This window comes from Eptatretus burgeri, unplaced genomic scaffold (assembly GCF_056783735.1).
Source record: "Eptatretus burgeri isolate ZD-2024b unplaced genomic scaffold, Ebu_testis_v1 Ebu_testis_scaffold_3159, whole genome shotgun sequence".
NCBI lineage: Eukaryota > Metazoa > Chordata > Myxini > Myxiniformes > Myxinidae > Eptatretus > Eptatretus burgeri.
In genome coordinates this window covers 323,334-345,056 of record NW_028225107.1, presented here as the reverse complement: position 1 = coordinate 345,056, position 21,723 = coordinate 323,334, and the positions used below count along the sequence as shown (strand labels likewise).

General features: G+C 35.1%; 1 protein-coding gene across 1 annotated transcript in view; it reads right to left on the bottom strand.

Annotated features, from left to right (window-relative positions):
* Positions 1-225: 225 nt before the first annotated feature.
* Positions 226-21,723, bottom strand: part of LOC147006629 (olfactory receptor 8I2-like) — a 58,660-nt gene continuing 37,162 nt past the window's right edge. Inside the window, exon 7 of the mRNA XM_085868327.1 lies at positions 226-1,217. Coding sequence (XP_085724453.1) covers positions 226-1,217 — 992 coding nt within the window. The remainder of the gene's footprint in view (positions 1,218-21,723) is intronic.

The following is a 21,723-nucleotide window of genomic DNA, read 5'->3' as shown; positions in this document are numbered from 1 at the left end:
TAATATACAGTATGTGATATATGAAATCTAAAATTTAATTTGGAAAATTTTGTGAACACTCAGATTTCGCTGCTGCTTCAGAGAAAGATATCAAAAAATGTTTTAAAAAACTGAGGAATAAGTTTGGAGAATACATTGATGACAATTACACAACACACAGGTGGCCAGGAAGGAAGGTGACAACTGATGGAGAGAGAGCTGTTTTGAATAGCACAGTTTTAATATTCAAATCGTTTTCACAGATTGCCATTTCATTAATTTTTGAAGGCTCCTCTGAGGGAGCATCAGAAGACAGTGACGGATCTCAGCCATACGGAATCCGTAAACGATCGGAATTGCAAGAGGCTGCAGCAAATAGAAGAAGGAATCACTCAGGTGTTGAAAAACGTGAGAGGAAGACTTGCCATCTGAAAGTCGCAGGGAGATGATCGTAAAAAGAAAGGAGAAAAGGAAAAGAGAAAGAACCATGCCATGGGTGAGACATGTGTGTAGAGCTTTACTCCTTCCCTCAGATTTCTGGGCAGAACATAGACATTCATACAGAATTAAACCATATGTGATGATGACAACAGTGATTATAAAGGTGATTGTGATAAAGGATAATACAATCCCACAAATGCTATTCACCGTGATATCGTCACACGATAGATTAACTAATGCTATACTAACACATGCGACATTCAGAAGTACATCCTTGCAGAATGTCAATCTCAACAATAACAAGTGAAGAACACCAACTGCGAGGAAACACCAGCACAGTGTGGCCCACATAACTATGTGAGCTTTGCTGTTCGTCATCAGGACACTGTAGCGGAGCGGATGGCAGACGGCCAGGTAACGATCAATCGCCATGATTCCAAGTATGTAACTTTCCATTCCAGCATAAAATGAAACAAAAAAAGATTGAATGAAACAAAGACTTATCCGAATTTGGTTATTTATGATGATACTGTACATGAGACGAGGCAGCACAGTTGTAGAACATATAATGTCCATTAACAACAAATGAACAAGGAAGATATAGACAGGTTTGTGTAACTGCTTTCTCAGGATAATGAGCAGGAACAACACCAAGTTGAGAGTAACCGTAACAATGTAGGTGAAGAAGAAGGCACTGAAAGTCCAGGGCCGAACCTGCGCTGGCTCGTTAAAAATCACTTGGAGGAAGAACACGTCCTTCAGTGAATGATTCATCTCAGAGAAAAGGCTTATCAGCTCTGGGGAGGGAAAAAAACAAACAATTAACCCATTCGTTACCGTCCGTCTGGCCGCATGTTCGCCTTTGGGCCCCCCTGCGGTCCCCCTGCGGTCGCCTTGTGTCTGCCTTGAAAATTCTATGGCTGCCGCAGGAACGCCCTCAGGACACCGTGTGACATCAAATCAAAGATCGTACGGCAACCCCACGTTTTCGGTCTCCACAATTTATAAATATGCCATGCGGCTCCCCGAAAAATAAAAACATATGTGACTGCTACATTGTGTGACCGTGGAAATACTGCAGCCGCCGTATAATTGCTGGTGGCCGTAGATTTTGGAGACCCCACGGCCGCCGTGGCAAATGTGACTGAGGCCTAACTTATTCATTAATATTGTTCAAAAAAGTGCACGTGATGCAGCAGGGCAAATTAACCAATGAAAATCAACTTCTTCAACATCATTATGATTCTGTAGTTCAAACCGACGTGAAAAAAAAATCTTACTCGATCTGTGCATGGTACATATATGCAGGAAAAAAAATTAGGGCATAGCAAACATCTGCAGTGTACTTTTCATCATTGCCAATGTGTAAGTTATTTTACATCATTAACTTTGTCCCATTTACTTGTTCAATCAATGGTAGAAGTGCAGGCATGACTTTTTTTAGCTTATCTGGAATTTAAATTCCAGAAAAGGTATTGTCATCGTGAGCTGTCTATCCATCCGCCTCCAATTTCGACTTTTCCTGCCAAACCGCTGGGCCGAACACGCTGAAATTTGGGAGCAAACTTCGTTCCTTTCCTTACTTGTAACTGATTGCAATGCTCATTCTGGTCACCTTATTTTAAGTAGGTCAAAATGGCCAACAAAGTAAATTTCTTCAAAAATCTTCGCCCACCTTAAGAAAGAAAATCTTAAGAAAGAAAATGTTAAACTTTAATCATAGTCAATTACACCAACATCATCAATAATATAATCTTTTCCTTCTTTCTCTTTATCTCCACGTTCCCATTTAAATCTTCTCCCTGAAATTGATGTTAATTGTCTTGACGCATATATTTCAAATAGACTTGCCAATTCTTTGTTTTCCTCCTTGGTGCATTGAGATTGATTTATTTTCTGTAATACCTTTGATCTTTTTATACTCTCACTGGTTTCCATATTTTTATTTTTATTTATTCTCTCTTTCCGCACTCTCCCTCTCCTTCTTCTCTCTCTTTCCTCTCTCTCTCTCTCTCTCTCTCTCTCTCTCTCTCTCTCTCTCTCTCTCTCTCTCTCTCTCTCTCTCTCTCTCTCTCTCTCTCTCTCTCTCTCTCTCTCTCTCTCTCTCTCTTCTCTCTTCTCTCTCTCTCTCTCTCTCTCTCTCTCTCTCTCTCTCTCTCTCTCTCTCTCTCTCTCTCTCTCCTCCTTCTCTCTCTCTCCTCCTTCTCTCTCTTCTCCCTTTCTCCCTCTCCTCCTTCTCTCTCTTCTCCCTCTCCTCCTTCTCTCTTGTCTCAGTTTCTTCAACTCCTTCCTCATCCCTTACTATCCTTGAACGACTTTCACCCCATAGAATATCATATATATATATATATATATATATATATATATATATATATATATATATATATATATATATATATATATATATATATATATATATATATATATTCATCTGGATTCTGCAAAACTCTTGTGTCCACAATTATTTTTCTCATCATAGGAAACCAATAAGATTTGTTGATGATTTCTAAAAGAGTTTTATATTTCATCACCTTTCGAAGTTCATTTTTATTTAATATTTTAATCAAATCTCTATTTGTGGGTTTGTTAATATCAGTATTAGGCCAGTTCTTAATTGAAAAATGCCCGTGTCTATGTTCCAATTAATAAGGAATGTAAAATCTAACACCCTTTTCCTGTTGGTATCCTTGAATGAAAAAATTATAATTTTCTTGAAGGCTTCTTGCTGTCATTTATGTATCAGAAATATATGACAGATTAATATGATGACACGTAATACCACCCCCATCTTCCTGTTGTTAAATCAGTTTGTGTTCCTCGACTTTGTATAATTATCAAATTTCCTTCCTTCTTTGTCATATAAACTATTGCTCCACCATCATATAATTTCCGATTCCTGAAATCGTGTATTTGTTGTTTGCTAATTGTGCTTCCACATATCTCCTGATTTTTACCAAGAGGATAATATTCTTCTTTACGAGACTGATAAAAATCATGTAGGTATTCTCGGTTTAATGAGAAAGACCAATTATATCCGAAATCACACATATTATACCTCCATTTCTCTATTCTCATATTAACTGTACTTCCTTCTTTATAAAATTCAATACTAAGCAGATAATTGAATTTAAGAAGACAAGGTGTATGGTTTGTTGAACCAGGTGTTGTGGTTGTAAATTCCACTCCTTTAACAAAAAGTGCCGTTTTATTTAAGGATATATATTGTGATAAATCACTTAATTTCACCAAGTCATTCACGTCAATCGGGCTTGGATTATAATTTATTAATTTATAAACATTTTTCATAATAATATTTTTTGCTCTACTATATTTCTGTCATTCAGCCTGTGCCTTTGTGTAATAATTTGATAAATCAATATCCAGTTCTTGGGATACACCAAAGATTGAACCATCTTTACCAGCATAAGTCATTTATATTAGATTTAAAATAATGTCATAAAAATTTTTTATTTTTGTTGAGTGGAAATTACACATATAGACATAATTGACCACAACACATGGAATTTAATTCTTGGACTTGAAATGTTTGATAAACACCATTCGGTAAGAAATTTATTACTTCAACAGGTACAGTGGGGTGGTGGAAGACCATAATTATCAAAATAATATTTTTCTTGACGATTAAAAATACAAACCCAATGAGAACAATTCCCATTATTATGTTCGAAGTTCATAATAATATTCTTTGTATGTTGAGACACATTTGTTTATTCATCTCTCACACAAATAACCACATTATGAATTTTTTATTTCTTACCATATTTGATAAGTTCCAAATTTGATGTTGTATTCTTTCCAAATTCTTTAAACCACTCATCAATGCTCATTTATTTATTAGAAAGATATAATCCATTACCCCTTTTTGTTAATTTTACACCTGGTTGTGCAATAGAAGAAAGCATATTTCCAACTAACAATCTCACTTTATCAGCTAGACTTTCAAGTTTTTCAGCAAAATCTACAATTACACCACTTCCACTTATTTGTTTCTCCAATTCTTTGTTTTGTCTTTCCAACTCTTTTTGAGCCCGGAGTTGAGCCTTCCTTTCATTGGCAGTTTTCACCGCTGCTGAAATACCACCCGTCAATGCTCCAGCCGCACTTAAACCAGCAAATAAAGGAATTAGAAATGGGAGAAATCCTCCACCCGTCTCTTTTATTGAATATTTCTTCAACATTGGTTTTGACATTTTAATTTTAAGTGAGCCAGTATCGTTCAAGATTTTCACCTGTTCTCTTGTGAGCAAAACATCAATTCTTGCTGCTCCTTTTCTCTGAATTGTATTAACGTTAATCATACAAGGCTTTTGATTTTGAATACAAGATGATAGTTTATTAAGATTCATTTGATTAACATATACCCCAGTTGGCACTTTGCTACTGATTTATTTATCAAAAAAATTATGTGAGAATAATCACCACACCATTATCTGTATTAATCTGTAATTCCGTTTCTTCCGAAAGCAAACGATATGTATCAACTTCTTCACTCTCTCCTTTTTAAATGTATAGGGAAGTATCCACTCGATTAGACTTTATAGTTTCCTTTTGAGCACTCACGTCAATCACATAGATTGCATACAGACCATTAAATGCTGTCATATCCAAAATGGGTTCTTTATTTCCATTGCTTTCACACACATTTTGGTAAAACTTGTATGCTTCAGCATAATCATTTTTTTCCCAATTAATTTCCAATCTATCTCGTGGATAAAATGTTCCATCTCGAGAAATGCGAAGTTGTTTCACTTCAGCATTATCACGCAATGCATTATTCTTTTCAGTCGCAGTATCACCATCTGTTTTTTTTTTAATGAGCCACAGATATCGTGGCTTTCCTTGCAGAACAACCAAATTCCACATGTTAGTGGTTTGGTTCAGTTTACCATGTTGGCATCTTCTTTTAAGTTATGATATATTGAGTGGTTTCTTTGAGTTAAGTCTTCTATTCAACATCTCTTCTGTTTTAATATTAGGATATATTCACTAATATACCAAACTAATTTCATCAATTAGAAATTTATTCTGAGCAGCAAAAGCATTTGCCACACCAAAAAACAATCTATTTTCATTATCATTCCCTTGCAGTTGAAATCTAATTTTATGACCATACAGAACTTTATCATGATCACAAAATCCAAATATATTTTGAAGAGGAACTGCCACAGTAAAACTATTACCTGCTTTTGTATCATCACTATACATTCCTTTTCTTTGACTATATCCAGGGTCTGTGTTTGTTCCCGTTGCCATCTCAAGAATAAAACCTTCGACAGCTCCCTTTCCCATTCTATCACGAAATGAATAGAGTGTAAATTTCATCATTTCAGATGTAGCAGAGCCACAATCAACCGCTTCAACTTCTTGTATCCAATGTTTGATAGTGTTCCAAACGAACACTATCAAACATTTTCCAGAAGAAATCATTTACGAGTGCAGCATTTGTGGTATTCGCAGTCTTAGTGAATGTAAATTTACACAACAAGAAACTTTCGGCGAGATTCAAATAAGTTTATTGATTATTTATTTTAAAACTTTTTGTTCCATTTGTATTCCAGTCTGTTCCAGTTATGGCATTTACCTTGAAGTAGTCTTCTTTTTTTCATTGAGTTTGAGATGACAATGGTATCATCCAAATCATGGATACTATCAATTGCTTCCATACTTGTATTTATTTTGGAAAAAAAGAGGTTAAAACTTTTAAACTCTGACACCAAGTATTTGAATTATTTTCTGTCGTTCTTGGGGAGACAACTGAGTTTTGCCTTTCTTAATTTCTTTTTTTGCTTGCAATTCATGAGATTCCTTTTGGGAATCTTTTATACTCTTTATAGCACCCACGACATTTCCCACAGCAGAAGCAGTTGAACAAATTAGGTCTTTATGTTTAAGACTAGTTGAACCGATACCCATTCGAGTATCAATTATCCCATCTCCTTTTTTTCTAAATTGATGCCCTACACCCCTTTATCTCTTATGTTTATAGTATCCTCTACCAAGATACATACCTTCACCCATGTAGTATGGGGAAAGGAACATCCTATCCGCTGTAATTATTTTATATTTTCCCAACTCGTGTTTCTCACAATAGCCATCGTATTTATTTATTGGAAAACTTCACGTAGGTGAATTCTGATGGATAAAATTTCTCCATTAAAAGAAATCATGCGATTATCTTGGTCGGTTATCCTAAACTTTACTCTGTATGTGGATTTTCCTGACACAGGCAGATAAACCAGATTTTTGGGTTCCATATTGAATTTATAACCAATTGGGGTTGAGTATATGCTGAATGAAAATATTGTATTTGTTCTTATTACATCATTATAAGCACCATCAATCAAATCACAGTGAATTAATACCGAATTTATACCTGAGGATATTTGAATAACATTATCACTGTAAAACGTTCCATGAGTTTGAATCTTTTTTGAGGATAAACGCAATAACTCTCAAAATGAATTATCAATTGTGAAATCAACTTTGTAATTATTTTTAAGTTTAATAGTTGATTTTGAAGTATGTTTTTGAATGTCTATAACAATATTTTTTGGTTCATCACCCTGTTCTTTCATCAGGCGAGCAATTTCGGAAGATATTTGAGAAATCTCATATGCTCCGGGTGAAGCTGTTATCGTTTTGTGTCCATTTCCTGGATTATAACTAAACTTGTCATTTTTTTTTGGTGATATTAAACAAGGTATTATAAGTTTACATAGTCAATAAAGATTCCTCATATTCTTATGTTGCGCCAAGTTGGAGTGGGTGTGGGAATGAAGATGTGTGGTCGCTTGTTGTGAAATTAAAACGAAGGATTGTGCCTCTCATCTTATTTAATATGGGATAAAATGTCTTTGTATTGACATTTATTAATTATTTTCATGTTCATCAACTGGCCTAAAATGGCTGATGCCTCATTCAAACAATTCTTTTTTTCCAGCCTTCTAATGACCTAACAGCAATAACTGTCCATTAACTAATTGTGATGAGTCATTTGAAAGAATACTAACACCTGAACCAAGTCTACTTAAAGCCTGAATAATTTGTTGCTCCTCATTCTTCCTACTTTTAGCAGATAGACAAACCCTAGAATTAAGAGAGTCCAGAAAATCAATATATACTCTATCATCCTTATTTTTCATATCCAATGGTTTATTAAAATACTTTGATGCATCCCTCACAGTCTTGTCCTTCTAAGACAAGACTTCTAAGACTAAGAACCTTGTCTTCCATCTTTTGTTCGAAGAAACATTAATCTCGGAGTTAGTTTAACAGGGGATTGAGCAGAACTCAAGAACCTTAATTCATCATTAAATATCAATACCATTTCTTGAACAAGATGAAATATTGCTGGTTGTTCTGTTGGAATGAGTCCTGCTTTGTTTTTTAATCCGCTGAATATTCATTGTTTTGAAGAGCTTTCACAATATAATCAGGGCGTTGATTAATCTCTTCCAGTTGTTGAAATAATCCTTCCTCATCATATTCTAATTCTCCTATATGCTCTCATTCTTCCTCTGTCGTTTGACTGAAATCTTTTAACATTTGAAGTTTTTTAGGAGTATATTCTATTGTGGGAACTGTGGAAGGATCTATAATTTTTTCTTGGGAAGTTTTTTTAAAGTGGTTTAAAAAATATCTCTCGTTTTCTTTCAAATGCTTCTTCACCCGTTAGTTTCTGTCTGCGTTTCTTCTTTATGTCTTCCTTTTGTTTTACAACTTTTGAAACCAACTCTTGGTGTTCCTTTAATCTTCTTGCTCTTTCTTTTGCATCCATTTATTAATTGGAAAATATCATTCACAGAATTATAAAGATCAACAGGGAAATTTTCCTTTTCTTCATAATTAAAGTAGATGTGTTCAAATAAATCCTTTTCTTTAAATATTTCATCAAATTCTTTATGAACATTAACACGAGTTGTAATTTCTTCTTCACTAATACTTGTATCTCTGCTTTTCATACGTTTGCATTGAGTTTCTTCATCAACATCAAAACCGAATGATAAAATCTTAACTCCATTACCACTCAGATGTTTAATAATTTGTCTGATTCCTTCTGGATTCGTTTCTAATATCCCAAGACTACCAGATTTTAGTTTCTTTAAATCCCTCTTACAATGTGAATATTTTGTTGTACCAAGAGAAACCTCCTCAAATATTTGACCTTCATTCCTCAATCGCATATGTTCCTCTTCTGAAATGTAGTAATAATCTACACCTTCTACTTCTCTCGGTCACATTGCTCTCATTGTTGTGGACACAATAGGAATCACGTGGTGTTTAAAAAAAAAAACTTGCAATATTTTCATTTTTACTATTCAAGAACCTTGATTTACGAAAGCTTTTTTCCAGAAGCAGATTTACCCACAAGATTTATAATAATAGATGCCATTTATATATGTAATTGTTTATATAATAAAAAAATATATCCCTTGATATCTCATCTTGTTTCACAACAATATATTGTTGTAGATTTCCTGCCCATCAGTGTGCGAACGACCGCATCTAACCAATAGCGGTCGCTTCGCCCACCGAATGGACAATCCAGTCATGGCTTTCTGGAACAACGCCAGAAACCAGTCACGGGTGGGTTTTTAAACCCACCACAACCTTGTCCGCACTCTACCCACCTGCTACAGGGTCCGATCGCCAAATCTTCGATTTACCTAATTATTCGCGCAGGTAGGTTACCGAGAGATTGTACCTCAACGGGACCGCTTGGAGACGAGCCGCTTCAGCAGCTCGCTTCCTTTTGGGATAACCGAGCAGGGTATTATCGCGCAGTCCCGTTGGACCTGATCACTTTACCGGCTATTTAAAAACCAACTATATTCCGAGTGCAAGATGGGGCAGTTTAATGAGGGAATGGATGCAACGAACAGGTTTACATTCACACAAGGACATTTACTATAATAAAGCACGTATGCAATTAAACAAGGCAAAACACATATGCAATTATACAAGCAACAAAAGCACGACAAAAGAACTACAACCGTCTACTTATTATGTACAGTCAATTGCACTTAACAGCAGTTCCTACTTATTAGACGGGCCCACGGACACACGTACACACACACACACACACACCCAAGAAATGGTGGCAGAGGACTTTAATGATGAGCTCCAGCTCGGAGGACAGGTGCGCTGAAACCCAGAACCTATCTCAAACCTCTCCACCTCGTGTGGTCTTCAAGTTGTTCGGACCCGGGCTCCAGCGAGAGCGAGCTGGATCCAATTGCCGTGATCCTTTCCGAGCTCCCGCGAATCCTACCGAGCTTCTCAACACATGCTGGTGAGTGAGACGAGGCACCGATCCTTCCCGTTGATGCGTCGCTTCCTCGAGGAACCACCTCCACGAAGAGGTCGATGAGTCGCACCAAGCCGGGAACCAAAATGGAGAACAAAGAGCTCCAAGAACCAAGAAGAAAAAGAAGAAGCCACCATTCGCAGCTCGAGCCAAGCAACTGGCTCAACTTCCTTCCAAAACAAAGCAGCTCAAAGCCAAAAGCTCTCCCGAGCCAAACAGAAGCCGAAGCTCACTGAACCACCAAAGCAAAAAGCCTCCAAAAAGCCTCTTACCGAGCCAGGCCTCAGCCAAAGCTCACTGAGCCAGCCGAAGCAAAAATCTTCCGAAGGCCTCAACCCTAACCCAAGCCAAACAGGACCCGAAGGTCTCTGAACGACTACTCTCTGCTGAAGCAAAAAGCTTACTAACCAAGAACAAAGAAAGGATCTCGTCCTTCTCCTTCTCCGCCCCCCTCCCCCAGCGTGACTCATGACTCATGCCCTCGTGCTCCATCCCCTGCTCAGCCACGGGTGGGAGGGAGTTGTTGACATCATGAGTCACGGGATGGCAGGGTGGTTCTTCCTCTTCGCAGAAGAGGGGGAGGGATGTCTCCATTGTTCGTTCCCTAACTATTAAATCGATCCGCAGCGCATCTAATCGATTTCTGAACATTTAAACAATGGAAGGTGAGCTATCAAGGGAACAAGTACTTATCGACATCGCTGACTCAAGGAAACTGTATGTTGTGTGCAATATAATTCCCAAATTCGTAACAATATTTATATTTTTCAGTCGTGTGCTTCATATAATCCCCAAATTCGTAACAATATTTATATTTTTCAGTCGTGTGCTTCATATAATCCCCAAATTCCTTTTTACTGCATAATGTGGAACAATTGTCTCTCCAAAAATTGTTTATATCTATTGAATTTAACTTGAATAAAATAAAAGTATTAGCATTGTTTCTTATTGAAGGACGAGGAAGTTGAATGTATGATTGACTAAGATAAATACAATTACAAGAAGAATGCCTCCCTCTTGTGCAGTCGCTATCCATTACCGTTTGGTTTCTTTCATTAACACAATCATCAAAGATAACAAGTTTCTTTTTTGATTTATCCAAATCTTGGGGAGAAGGTATATCATCCGTATTATCACGGAGAATACAAGTTATCGGCTTTGATTTCTTTTTATAGCACTGTGTATCACAAAATAGTTGTATTATATCTTCAATGTTGCAATCACTTAGTTTGTTTTGAAGTTTAAATAAACCGATTATATCTTCTTTTTGAAGACCAGCATTAAAACCTTGTGAGAGTAGTTGATACTCAGGTTGAAAACTCGACTTTGTGAAAATAATTAAATTATCATAATCCAAAAAGTTGGGAGTAAGGAGCATCTTAAAAGTAAGTAGGTTTTTCCACGTCCGCTTGAACCAACTGAGACATCTTAATGAATATGGAAGATTTTTATGGTTGTTAAATTTTATCTTATTGTCTCAAATGGGTAAAAAATCATTCATTTATTGATTTGGAAAACAGGTTATTTAATTTTTTTATTGGCTTTTTTAGAAACTCTATGTTTTATCCTCAGTTCAGGTTTAATTTCAAGATAATGCATTATTTTATTTATACAATATCTTGTGTTGATATTTCCCTGAAAATGACAATCGTGAATAATATAAATTATCAATCCATGAAACATGACCATAATTTGATCAGTCTCTTCTCTTGTAAGAATAGGTGTATTATCACCCTCGTACTTCACATTCATTTCTCTAATCAATCTTGTAAAGTAATTCATTTTTGGTGTAAATCTCAAAGAATTATATTCCTTTTTATATTTTTTACTGTCATTAATTAGAAGATAATCACAGAATATACATTGTTTTGTTGGATTTGACTCTGTGTTTAATCCCTGTCTTTCACGCGCAGGACAATTTTCAAATTTGTCATGTGGAGAATCAGCAAATTCAAGAGGCTCAAAATCTCGTCGTGATCTATTCATATTTATCAAGTAAAACTTTACTTCAAATAAAATTCATCTTCGGTATCATCTTCGGTGCTTTCATTGGTGCTTTCACAATCATCTATAAAACTACTTTCTTAACTCTCATTTGAACACAAACTCTCGGTATCATAACTGTCTTCTGTTCCAACAGAGATACTATCATCACTCTCATCATCTTCAAAATCTTCACTTGTATAATGACTCATTTAATTACTAGAAAAAGCATAACCATCTATATCTACATACTTTTTTTCCATTAACAGATTCAATTACGATATTTTTTATATTGAAGGTAATTTTAAAATGGTCCTTAACCACGATTGAATGAAATGTCATTTCACCTGATATATTAAAATCCTTTATTTCATCAGGATTTACAACTTTGGGAGTGTTGAAAAAAATACAAATTTCTCCTTGCATATTGCTGATGGTCTTATCCATTCTTTCTAAAGCTTCATCCATGACGTTTTTCTTTTTTGATACTTTTTATGTTTCATTGCTTTTTCTGGTTTTGAATATATTTCCAGAAGGAGAGGAGAAACTTTTGTTCGAGCTACTTTAATTGATGTTCTTCCAGATATACCAAATGCCCTTCAAACTGAAGGAAATTGAAGAACTCATATTATTCACCATAATTGTTTTTATCCAATAGTTGTTATATTTATCTTTATTCAATTTTACATCCTCGACATATTTCTCAGTATCTTTTACAAATGAAGAGATTGATTGAAACTTGTTTTTTGTGTCTTGATACATTGTATTTATTTAGTGAAATAAGTTGGAGGATAAAATGGTTTTAAGCACAGATTCATTTATAAATTAAAAGGAATTTTCATCAAGAAAATTATATTTTAAGTTTTGTTTTGTTATATAAAGATGGTGAATAAAACGTACTGAGACGTTTGTAATCATGTATATAAATGTTATAAAAAACACCTTCAAACCAACAAACACACATTCAATCTTTTCAAACAAATATCTCCACTTGACCAAGAAACAAAACATTGTGATGGATGTGATAATGATATTCTGTAAAAAAAAATTGTAATAAACACCTTCAATCAAGCAAACACAAGAACAATGAAGAAAGGGAAGGTGCCACTAAATTCTCCATTGAAAACACTGATGGGGCATTTAAAGTACATATGAAAATAAGGTTGTTTCGCTTTCAAGACCCTGGACCATCTACAATCATTGAAGCTGTTGGTATGATTAAACAAAGCATTGAAACTATAATTGAAACCACATTAAGTGAAATGAAAACTTTTAAGTTTTATATGGGAGTAAAATTGAATATGGTAAGAGAAGGTGATGAAACTACTCCCTATATGAGGACAAACCCACACTTTATCTCATCATTTCAATATTTTGTAAGATGTGATGTTTATGATGAACTCCAGAGACAAGAACAAGATGTTGATAACACTGTAGGCGGTAGTAGATTTGGGATTCCAAAAATAATCTTTTTAGATATACACATCTTTAAATCAGATCCTCTTAAAGCTTCTTCTTATATTGTTTTACTAAAGAGATAAAACTTAAGAAAGCAGTTGTTAATATTCAAAACAAAGATAATAAATGTTTTCTATGGTCTGTTCTTGTTCACTTACATTCTCCACAATGTAAACCTGAAAGGGTTGAAAATTATAAGAAATACGAGAATACATTAAATGTTAAAGATTTAAAGTTTCCAATGTCTTTGAGAGATATTCCTAAATTTGAGAAAATGAATAATCTATCTGTTTATGTATATGGATTAATGGATACAAACAAATTTCAGATATTAAAAATTTCAAACAACTATAAAAATCATGAAACACACATAGACCTCCACTTTACTTCAAAGGAAAAATCACATTATGCTTTCTTCAAAAATTTATCAAGATTAACCAAATCACAATCATACAAGAGAAAATGTAAAACGTATTCTTGTAAGAGATGTCTCATCTCCTTTCATACAAAAGAACGATTAAATCAACATTCGAAAAATTGTAGAAATCATAAATCAACCGTAATCAATTTACCAAAAGCAGGTTCAAACATATCATTCAAAGATTTTAACAAATCTATAAAACATCTGTTTGTGATATATGCTGATTTTGAAAGTATCCTTGAAAAGATAGACACTGTTTCTCCAAAACCAAATAAATCATGCAGAAATAAATCTCAAAAATATTCTCCTTGTGGTTTCTATTATTATATCAAATCATCTGTTGGTGATGAATACAACAAATTAGAACTTTATAGAGGAGAAGATGCCTCAGAGGAGTTTGTAAGACGATTGGAAAAAGACTGTATAAGATGAAGAGAAATAATGGTTAAAACCTTTAAACCAATGTCATTAACAAAGGGAGAGAAAAAGGAATTTAGAAAGAACTGTATCTGTCATATTTGTGAGGAGAAAATTGAGGGAGAGGTCAAAGTTAGGAATCATTGTCATCTTACTGGAAAATATAGAGGTCCAGCTCATTCCCGTTGTAATCTTAATTACAAGCTTCCAAATTTTATTCCTGTCTTTCTTCACAACAACGCCCACTATGACATACATATATTTATAAATGAACTTTCAAAGACATCTGGAGATATTTCTACCATTCCTAAAACAGATCAAAAATACATCTCATTCACAAAAACAATTCATATATCCCCCACAACACATATCAGATTTCTTGACACATTCAAGTTTATGGCAAGTCCATTATCTAACTTAGCATCAAATATTAAAAACTTTCCACATCTTCAATCACATTTCTCAAATCAAGAAGAGATTGATCTCTTATCACAAAAGGGAATATTTGAGAGGTTTAAAGAAACACAACTTCCTTCAAGGGAAACTTTCTTTTGCAAGTTGAATAAAACTCATATTTCCAATAGAGATTATACACAAGCTAAAAAGGTTTGGGAGAAGTTTAATATAAAGAATCTTGGAGAATATCATGATTTGTATCTTAAAACTGATGTATTGTTATTGGCTGATGTGTTTGAAACTTTTAGAACAGTCTGTCATAAAAAAATTCTTATGGATTAGACCCCACTCACGATTACACAGTCCCGGGTTTGGCTTGGAGTGCTGTGTTAACAATTACAAAACAGAATTTGGAATTAATCAGTGATATAGATATGCTTTTAATGATAGAGAAGGCTAAAAGAGGAGGAATATCTCAAGTATGTTCCAAGAGATATGCTAAAGCAAATAACAAATATCTTCCTGATTATAAGAATGAGGACAACTCTTACCTGATGTATTATGATGCTAACAATTTGTATGGGTGGGCAAATGTCTCAATCTTTACCTTATGGAAAACTTAAATGGGTTAAAGAAAAACATTATGAAAAAGTTTTACAAGACATTGTTGGCCAGAGATCAGAGACAATTTTACAATCGTGAGGTCAGAGACTGGTACAGAACTCTCAAAAAGAATTGGATGAAGCTGAAGTTGGATATTATTTTGAGGTTGATTTAAAATATCCAGAAGAACTTCATGCCAAACATAAAGACCTACCTTATGCCCCTGATAAAGAAAGTCCAAGAAAAGAATGGTTAAGTGATTACCAACAGTCATTTTATATAAAAGGTAAATCTTCAGAAAAACTACTTATGACATTAAATGATAAAGAAAGTTATGTTTTGCATCAAAGGAACTTGAGACAATATTTATCTGCAGGGTTGAGAGTGAGAAAAATTCATAGAATTTTGAAATTTAAACAAAGTCATTGGTTAAAGAAGTATATTTATTTTGATACAAAAAGGAGAACAGAAGCAAAAACAGATTTTGAGAAGTACTTTTATAAATTAATGAATAATGCTGTACTTGGAAAGACTATGGAAAATGTTAGGAATCGACAAAACATAAAACTTGCTACATCTTGGAAACAGGTTTCAAAGTTAGTTAATAGACCAAGTTTTGAACGAGCGGAGGTGTTTTCAGAGAACTTTTGTGCTATTCATTTGAAAAAAGAGTATTGAAATGGATAAACCTATTTATATAGGAACATAAATTCTTGACTTGGCAAAGTCGTTAATGTATGACTATTACTCTAATAATTTAAAATCAATGTGTTAGGATAATGTGTCATTGTTATATATGGATACAGATAGTTTTCTATTAGAAATTAAGACAAATGATGTATATGAGGATATGATTGATAATATTGATATATATGATACAAGTAATTATTAATCAGGTGATGTGTTGTTTTCATCAAAGAATAAAAAGGTTATTGGTAAGTTTAAAGATGAATTTGGTGGAAAGTTAATGAGTGAATTTATGGGATTGAGATCAAACTCTTATGCTTTTATGAATATTGATAATAACAACATTTCAAGGTGTGATAAGAAGCTAAAGGGAATAAAGAAAAATATAATCAAGGAAACAATAAACTTTAAACATTATTACAACTGTTTACCCTTAAAGAAGGAAGAGTACAGAAAAATGAATACAATAAGAAGTTATAAACATCAATTATATACAGAAGAGATAAATAAGAAAGCATTAGGAGCTTTTGATGATAAAATATATATTTAAGAGAATGGAATCAATGGTCTCCCTTATGGTTATAAGTATAAGTGTTGAAATATTGGGTTGGGAATTTTAACAGGCTACTGATTTATAAATCAAAGTCTTCTTACTGATTTATAAATGATAGAACCAAGCAATAACCAAACCAAAGAGTGGAGATGTAATCAGCCTTGGGATTTAAATGGGAAACATAAAGAATGCGAGAAATATCAAATAAGTCTTATTGAAGAAATAACCCGGGTAAAAGTAGATAAAACAAATAAGTGGATAAATTTAATTACAAATAAGTTGGAGGATGTAAAGAAAAAAAATATCCTTGAATGGACTGAAAACTTTGATGGTTATCAAATGAACAATGGAAAAACAATTTACTACAATCTCAAAATGATATGTGCTCAGGAGGTGGTCAAATAAGAGCATTAAGAGAAGTTTATCATTTCATTTATGCTCAACAAAGACACAAACTAAGAACCAAGTTCCAAGTTATTATTCATGAATATACTTGATGGAAATGAATCTTGTAAGAAAATTAAGTTATTCCCTAAAGTAGAACATGGACAAATATTCGTTGGTTCGCTCTTTGAGTATAATGAAAATATGAAAGGGAAGAAGTGCTTTAATCACTAAGTCTCAATCTTTCATCGTCTCAATTTTACATTTGCCTGTATGGGAGAGGGAGGAAATGAATCTCAATTTTACATTTGCTTGTATGGGAGGGAAGGGGGTCGGTGGGGAGGAAGTGTGTCGCCCATTTTGAGCTTTTTGCGCTTGGGTCAGAAAGTTTTTCCCTTTCCCCTATTCATTTGAATGGGCGTCCCAGAAACCCCATTTATCTTCTACTTTTAGTAGATTTAGCAAAGAACTTCTGGCAGCCTACCTGAGTGTCAAACACTTTCCACATGTGCTAGATGTGAGGGCATTCTCTATCTATATGGACCACAAGCCATTGTCCTACGCTCTCAAGTCAGGACCTGATCGTCACTCTCCAAGAGAATTTCATCTCCCAGTTCACAATGGACTTAAAAGGCCCATCAATGGTAAAAACAACTCTGCAGCAGATGCACTCTCTGAGTTGAAGTAAATGCTCGGGATGCATCCAACATCATCAATTTCACTACCATAGCTGAAGCCCAACAACATGATGAGGAGCTACAAAGGCTGTGAACCATTCCAGCATCACTCCAGTTCAAAGAGGTAACACTCTCCACTCCTGAGGGTCGGATTGCTTGTGACGTTTCCACAGGTGATCCTCACCCTTATGTCCCGAATTAGTATCGATGTGCTGTATTTGACGCTTGACACAATTTTTCTCACCCTTGCATCAGAGCCACTCAACATTTAGTGACTCGGTGTTTTGTCTGGCATGGAGTGAATCGTGAGGTCAGGGACTGGTACAGAACATGCATAGCATGTCTGAGATACAAATACATTGACAAATCAGGTCTCCTTTTGGCATGTTTTCTCCACCAGATACCAGATTTGGCCACGTTTACATTGATCTAGTTAGACCTCTTCCTCCATCAGATGGCAACGGATACCTGCTCACATGCATTGATCATTCTTCACGTTGGCTGGTCACAATACCCATCTATGACCAGAGGGCAGAGACGGTGGTACACGCATTCATCTCACATTGGGTAGCTGTGTTTAGTGCACCCTCAACAGTAACCACAGACCGAGGTTATCAGTTTGAATCATCACTTTTCCAAGCTCAGTCTGATCTACTTGGCAGGAGGAGAACCCGAACTGCAGCTTATCACTCCATCAAAAGTTCCCTTTGCTGATACAAAACCAAATTGCATCTTATTCATATGCCACCACCCTTCTCAGTCCTGTCTCTACCACTTTCTCTGATATACTTTCCTCTTGTGTCAATTATATTCCTCTATTGTGGCTGCACTTTCAATATCACACCTTTGCTTTGGGGAGGTAATTTGATGCTGCCATGTACATATATTTCGGCATTTTTTGCTTGGACATGGGCATTTCTTTCCAATATTTTGATAATTTTCTGATAACTCGAGCAAAAATGTTATTATTTCCAAGATATTACATAAAATGTTCAGTTTGATGCTGTGGAAGCCAAGGATTTCAAGATCATTGGAAGACCTTGCGATGAACCTGAGTGCTGAATTAAAACCAGGTGGGGTTGGCTCAACCTGTCATCCTTCCGATGTCATCAAAATGAGTACCAGCTTGCTGGTCTCCTGTGTCAGAGTGGCGACCCGTCCAGGATTGTGCCCAATACCCAAGGAGTCTGCTTAGGCAGCACCAACACTCTGCAAAGAGTATGGTCCCGATGGATGGATGGATGGATGCTGATTCGAAAGGCTTATCACTTTGGCATTGCTGACAGGTCAGTAATCTCTCTGTCTTCTTCAGCCTCGTTTCTCGTGTTACACCCTCTGTCCGCTCCATGCTTTGTGCCCCCAGGTATCTATCTGCAGGATGTACGCAGTCCACCAGCAACCTCCTATTCATGAAACTACCTAAATCCAGAACGACTGCTCACCTCCACTCATTTATTCCTCTCTTTTTCCCACTTGTGGAATCATCTTCCATACTCTCAATCTCCGTTATACATATAAAGAATGCAAATGATAATGAAACTCTCTGAAATGAAAAAAAGATCTAACATGTTTTAGCTGTCTCAGTGGAAAATCGTATTTTCTTCGAAACTTTCACTTAACTACTGAAAGTGTTGTATTGACCAATTTAATATTCCTGAGATTTTTTTTTTCTGCATAAAAAACAATTCTGACATCAATTTGATAAAAATGATGTGATCTTCCTCTGATTAGACACGATGCTGTGTGACACTGGACTTGTGCATAATACTTTTCCTTTAGACCTCGACCCGGTCTCTTGAGGCCATTTCGTGTTTGGAATGCTGAAACGATAGATTACTACATGCGGTGTGTTAATGCTCGCTGGTGGTGGGACTCGTCATGGGAAGAATCTAAGGCACACTTGTAATGAAGAAAATACATAAACTGGACTCCTCATGATCCCCCTCCATAATCAAACTCGAGAAAAAAAGGTTAAATTTGTAAATAATTAATATGTTTTGTCTCTGCACTCGACGCTTCGCAAATATCATCCACGTTTTTGTTTGTCATCCAAAGATTTACCATTTGCAATTATCAGGACGTTTTCAACGTTTGCAGAAGTTGAAGTCTCCACCACCATAAAAGCAGATACCGGTGTTTCTATGTTGTTGAATGACCTGAAAATCAAGATAAAATGGTACATTCTTCCAGTTATTTATGTGATGATTTCTTAATTTAACTTTATTTAAAGTGAACGAAAGTTCAAATCTGTAAAAGTTTAAAATACATCATGGAAGAGAAGAGACTTATTTATACTATGATAATTTCCAAACATTCACAATTGAAAATGTACGATAATAATTGTCTCCACAAAATGCGACCAAAGAAAATATTTTTGGGTCACATTGTGTCATTTTACCATCTTTAGTAGAGTATTAAGTCTGCTGTTGGTTAAGTGGTTAGGGTAGCATGCTTGGGATCTTAGGGTTCTGAGTTCAAGCCTCGTCAGCTGCTGAAGGAACACCAGGTGGGGTTGACTCAGCTTGACATCCGTCCAGGGCCGGTGAAGTGAGCACCAGTGAACTGGTAATTGGGGCATTGCATCAATGGTGCCCCCATATTAGGTTGCAGTGGCAATGCACCATTGATCATAGCTAGTTGAAATCATGAAATCATGCCAACACAATAAGTGGAAGTCTGAATAAAAACAAACGTAGCGTATTGACACGTATAAGATGTGATTAAACACAAAAGCCCTGAATGATCCCTTCGCTGGCACTCACACAACCCCGCTTCCCCTTTCCCCACAACATCTGAATGTCATACAGCCACTCCTATAGAAAGAGCAAGTTCAAACATTTTACCATAAATTTGAAAATAACAGCAGCGATAAAATTAACAAGACAATTATAATCGAAACAGAACATGTCACATTCCATTATCACCTCTTTCCCTCTTCCATAAGCCTGGATTACCAAAATGATTTCACTCTACTTGCAGAATATAAAAAAAAAATGTTTTTAATGTCTCAGTTAGCCAAATTTTATGTTTCTAAAATTTTAACAAAACAAAATGTTTAACTCGATGAAATGCATTTTACAAAAACATGATGACTTGATTCATTTTTGAATGGACCTTTGTTTTTACACAATTGTAAGTGTTGACAATTTTGGTGAAGTGTTTGGACTTAATAACAGCAAAGAGTGTTTGTTTCCCATCACATTAAATTCCCATCATCAAAATATGTGCAGTTCCACTCCGACAGTAAAAAGCTCTCGTGGGGTGACACACGAGGCTGCTTCGATTCAATGAAAGCCGACAGTAGAGATAATCATTGGTGGAGAAATAATGGAGAATTAACTGAGAGTACACCAATATCAAGTGAAAATTCAAACTTTAACTTTTATGTTTTATCCCAAAAGGTCAAACTCTGATCAATTACTGGCGCATACCTGCTTGACTAAACTCAGTTCGTGTTGTGTTTGTGTAAGCAGCATATTTGTGCAACATTACTTTGATTATTTTGCTGAAATGTTTATTTTTCTTGTTATTTTATTCTTTCTTTTTAACATCAAAAACGTAAATATAAATGAACTGAATAAATAATTGGAAAGACATTTTTGAAGCATGATGTAATCACCATGTAACGGTGTTAAGAAAGTATGTTAACTGACCTAAAACCTGACCAAACGTACAAGGATGAATACTAGACTTTGTCAAGCTAAGTGTGGTTCTTTATCAACAGATTCATCAAATAACCGATTTATTAACTGGAAGTTAACAACCGTGTGCTTACTGACGTGGAAAACGTCAAAGTAATCCTTACATTTCAAGCATTTTGTCTTTATTGTTGCAAGAGTTCCAAGGAAAAAGTTAAATGGCATTGAAGGAGTCCGTTTTTTAAATAATTCCACAAAAAGTAATAATTTAATTTGAGGGAAATTATACACTGAACCACTCTTTCACTAAAAGAAAATAATAACTTAGTAAATTACATTCGGATCCTTCTGACATTAATTATTTATTTAAACACAAAAGTTAACTTTAGTATTATTGAACATCAACAACAATTTCATTGTACTCACTGTGAACGTCAACTTCACATGCTGTTTGGCTTATCAATAACTGGTATTTATATATAATATAAAACCCTCTCAGGGCAATAAAAATATAAACTCTCCACCTCACAGCCCTGGAACATATTGTATCAGTTGACAGATTAATCCTCCAGTGGTTTCAATTCTCTGAGTAGAACAATGATTTCTAATATCCCAATTGTGGAAGATTGTTGTAAAGGATAATCCATCTCCTAATTGTAGAGATTTGTTGCATCCAGTAAAACACTTCAGCACATCCTTGTCTTCTTCATGAAGTATTCAAATTTAAATCTCACTTTTCGGTTAATGGACTAATGGTG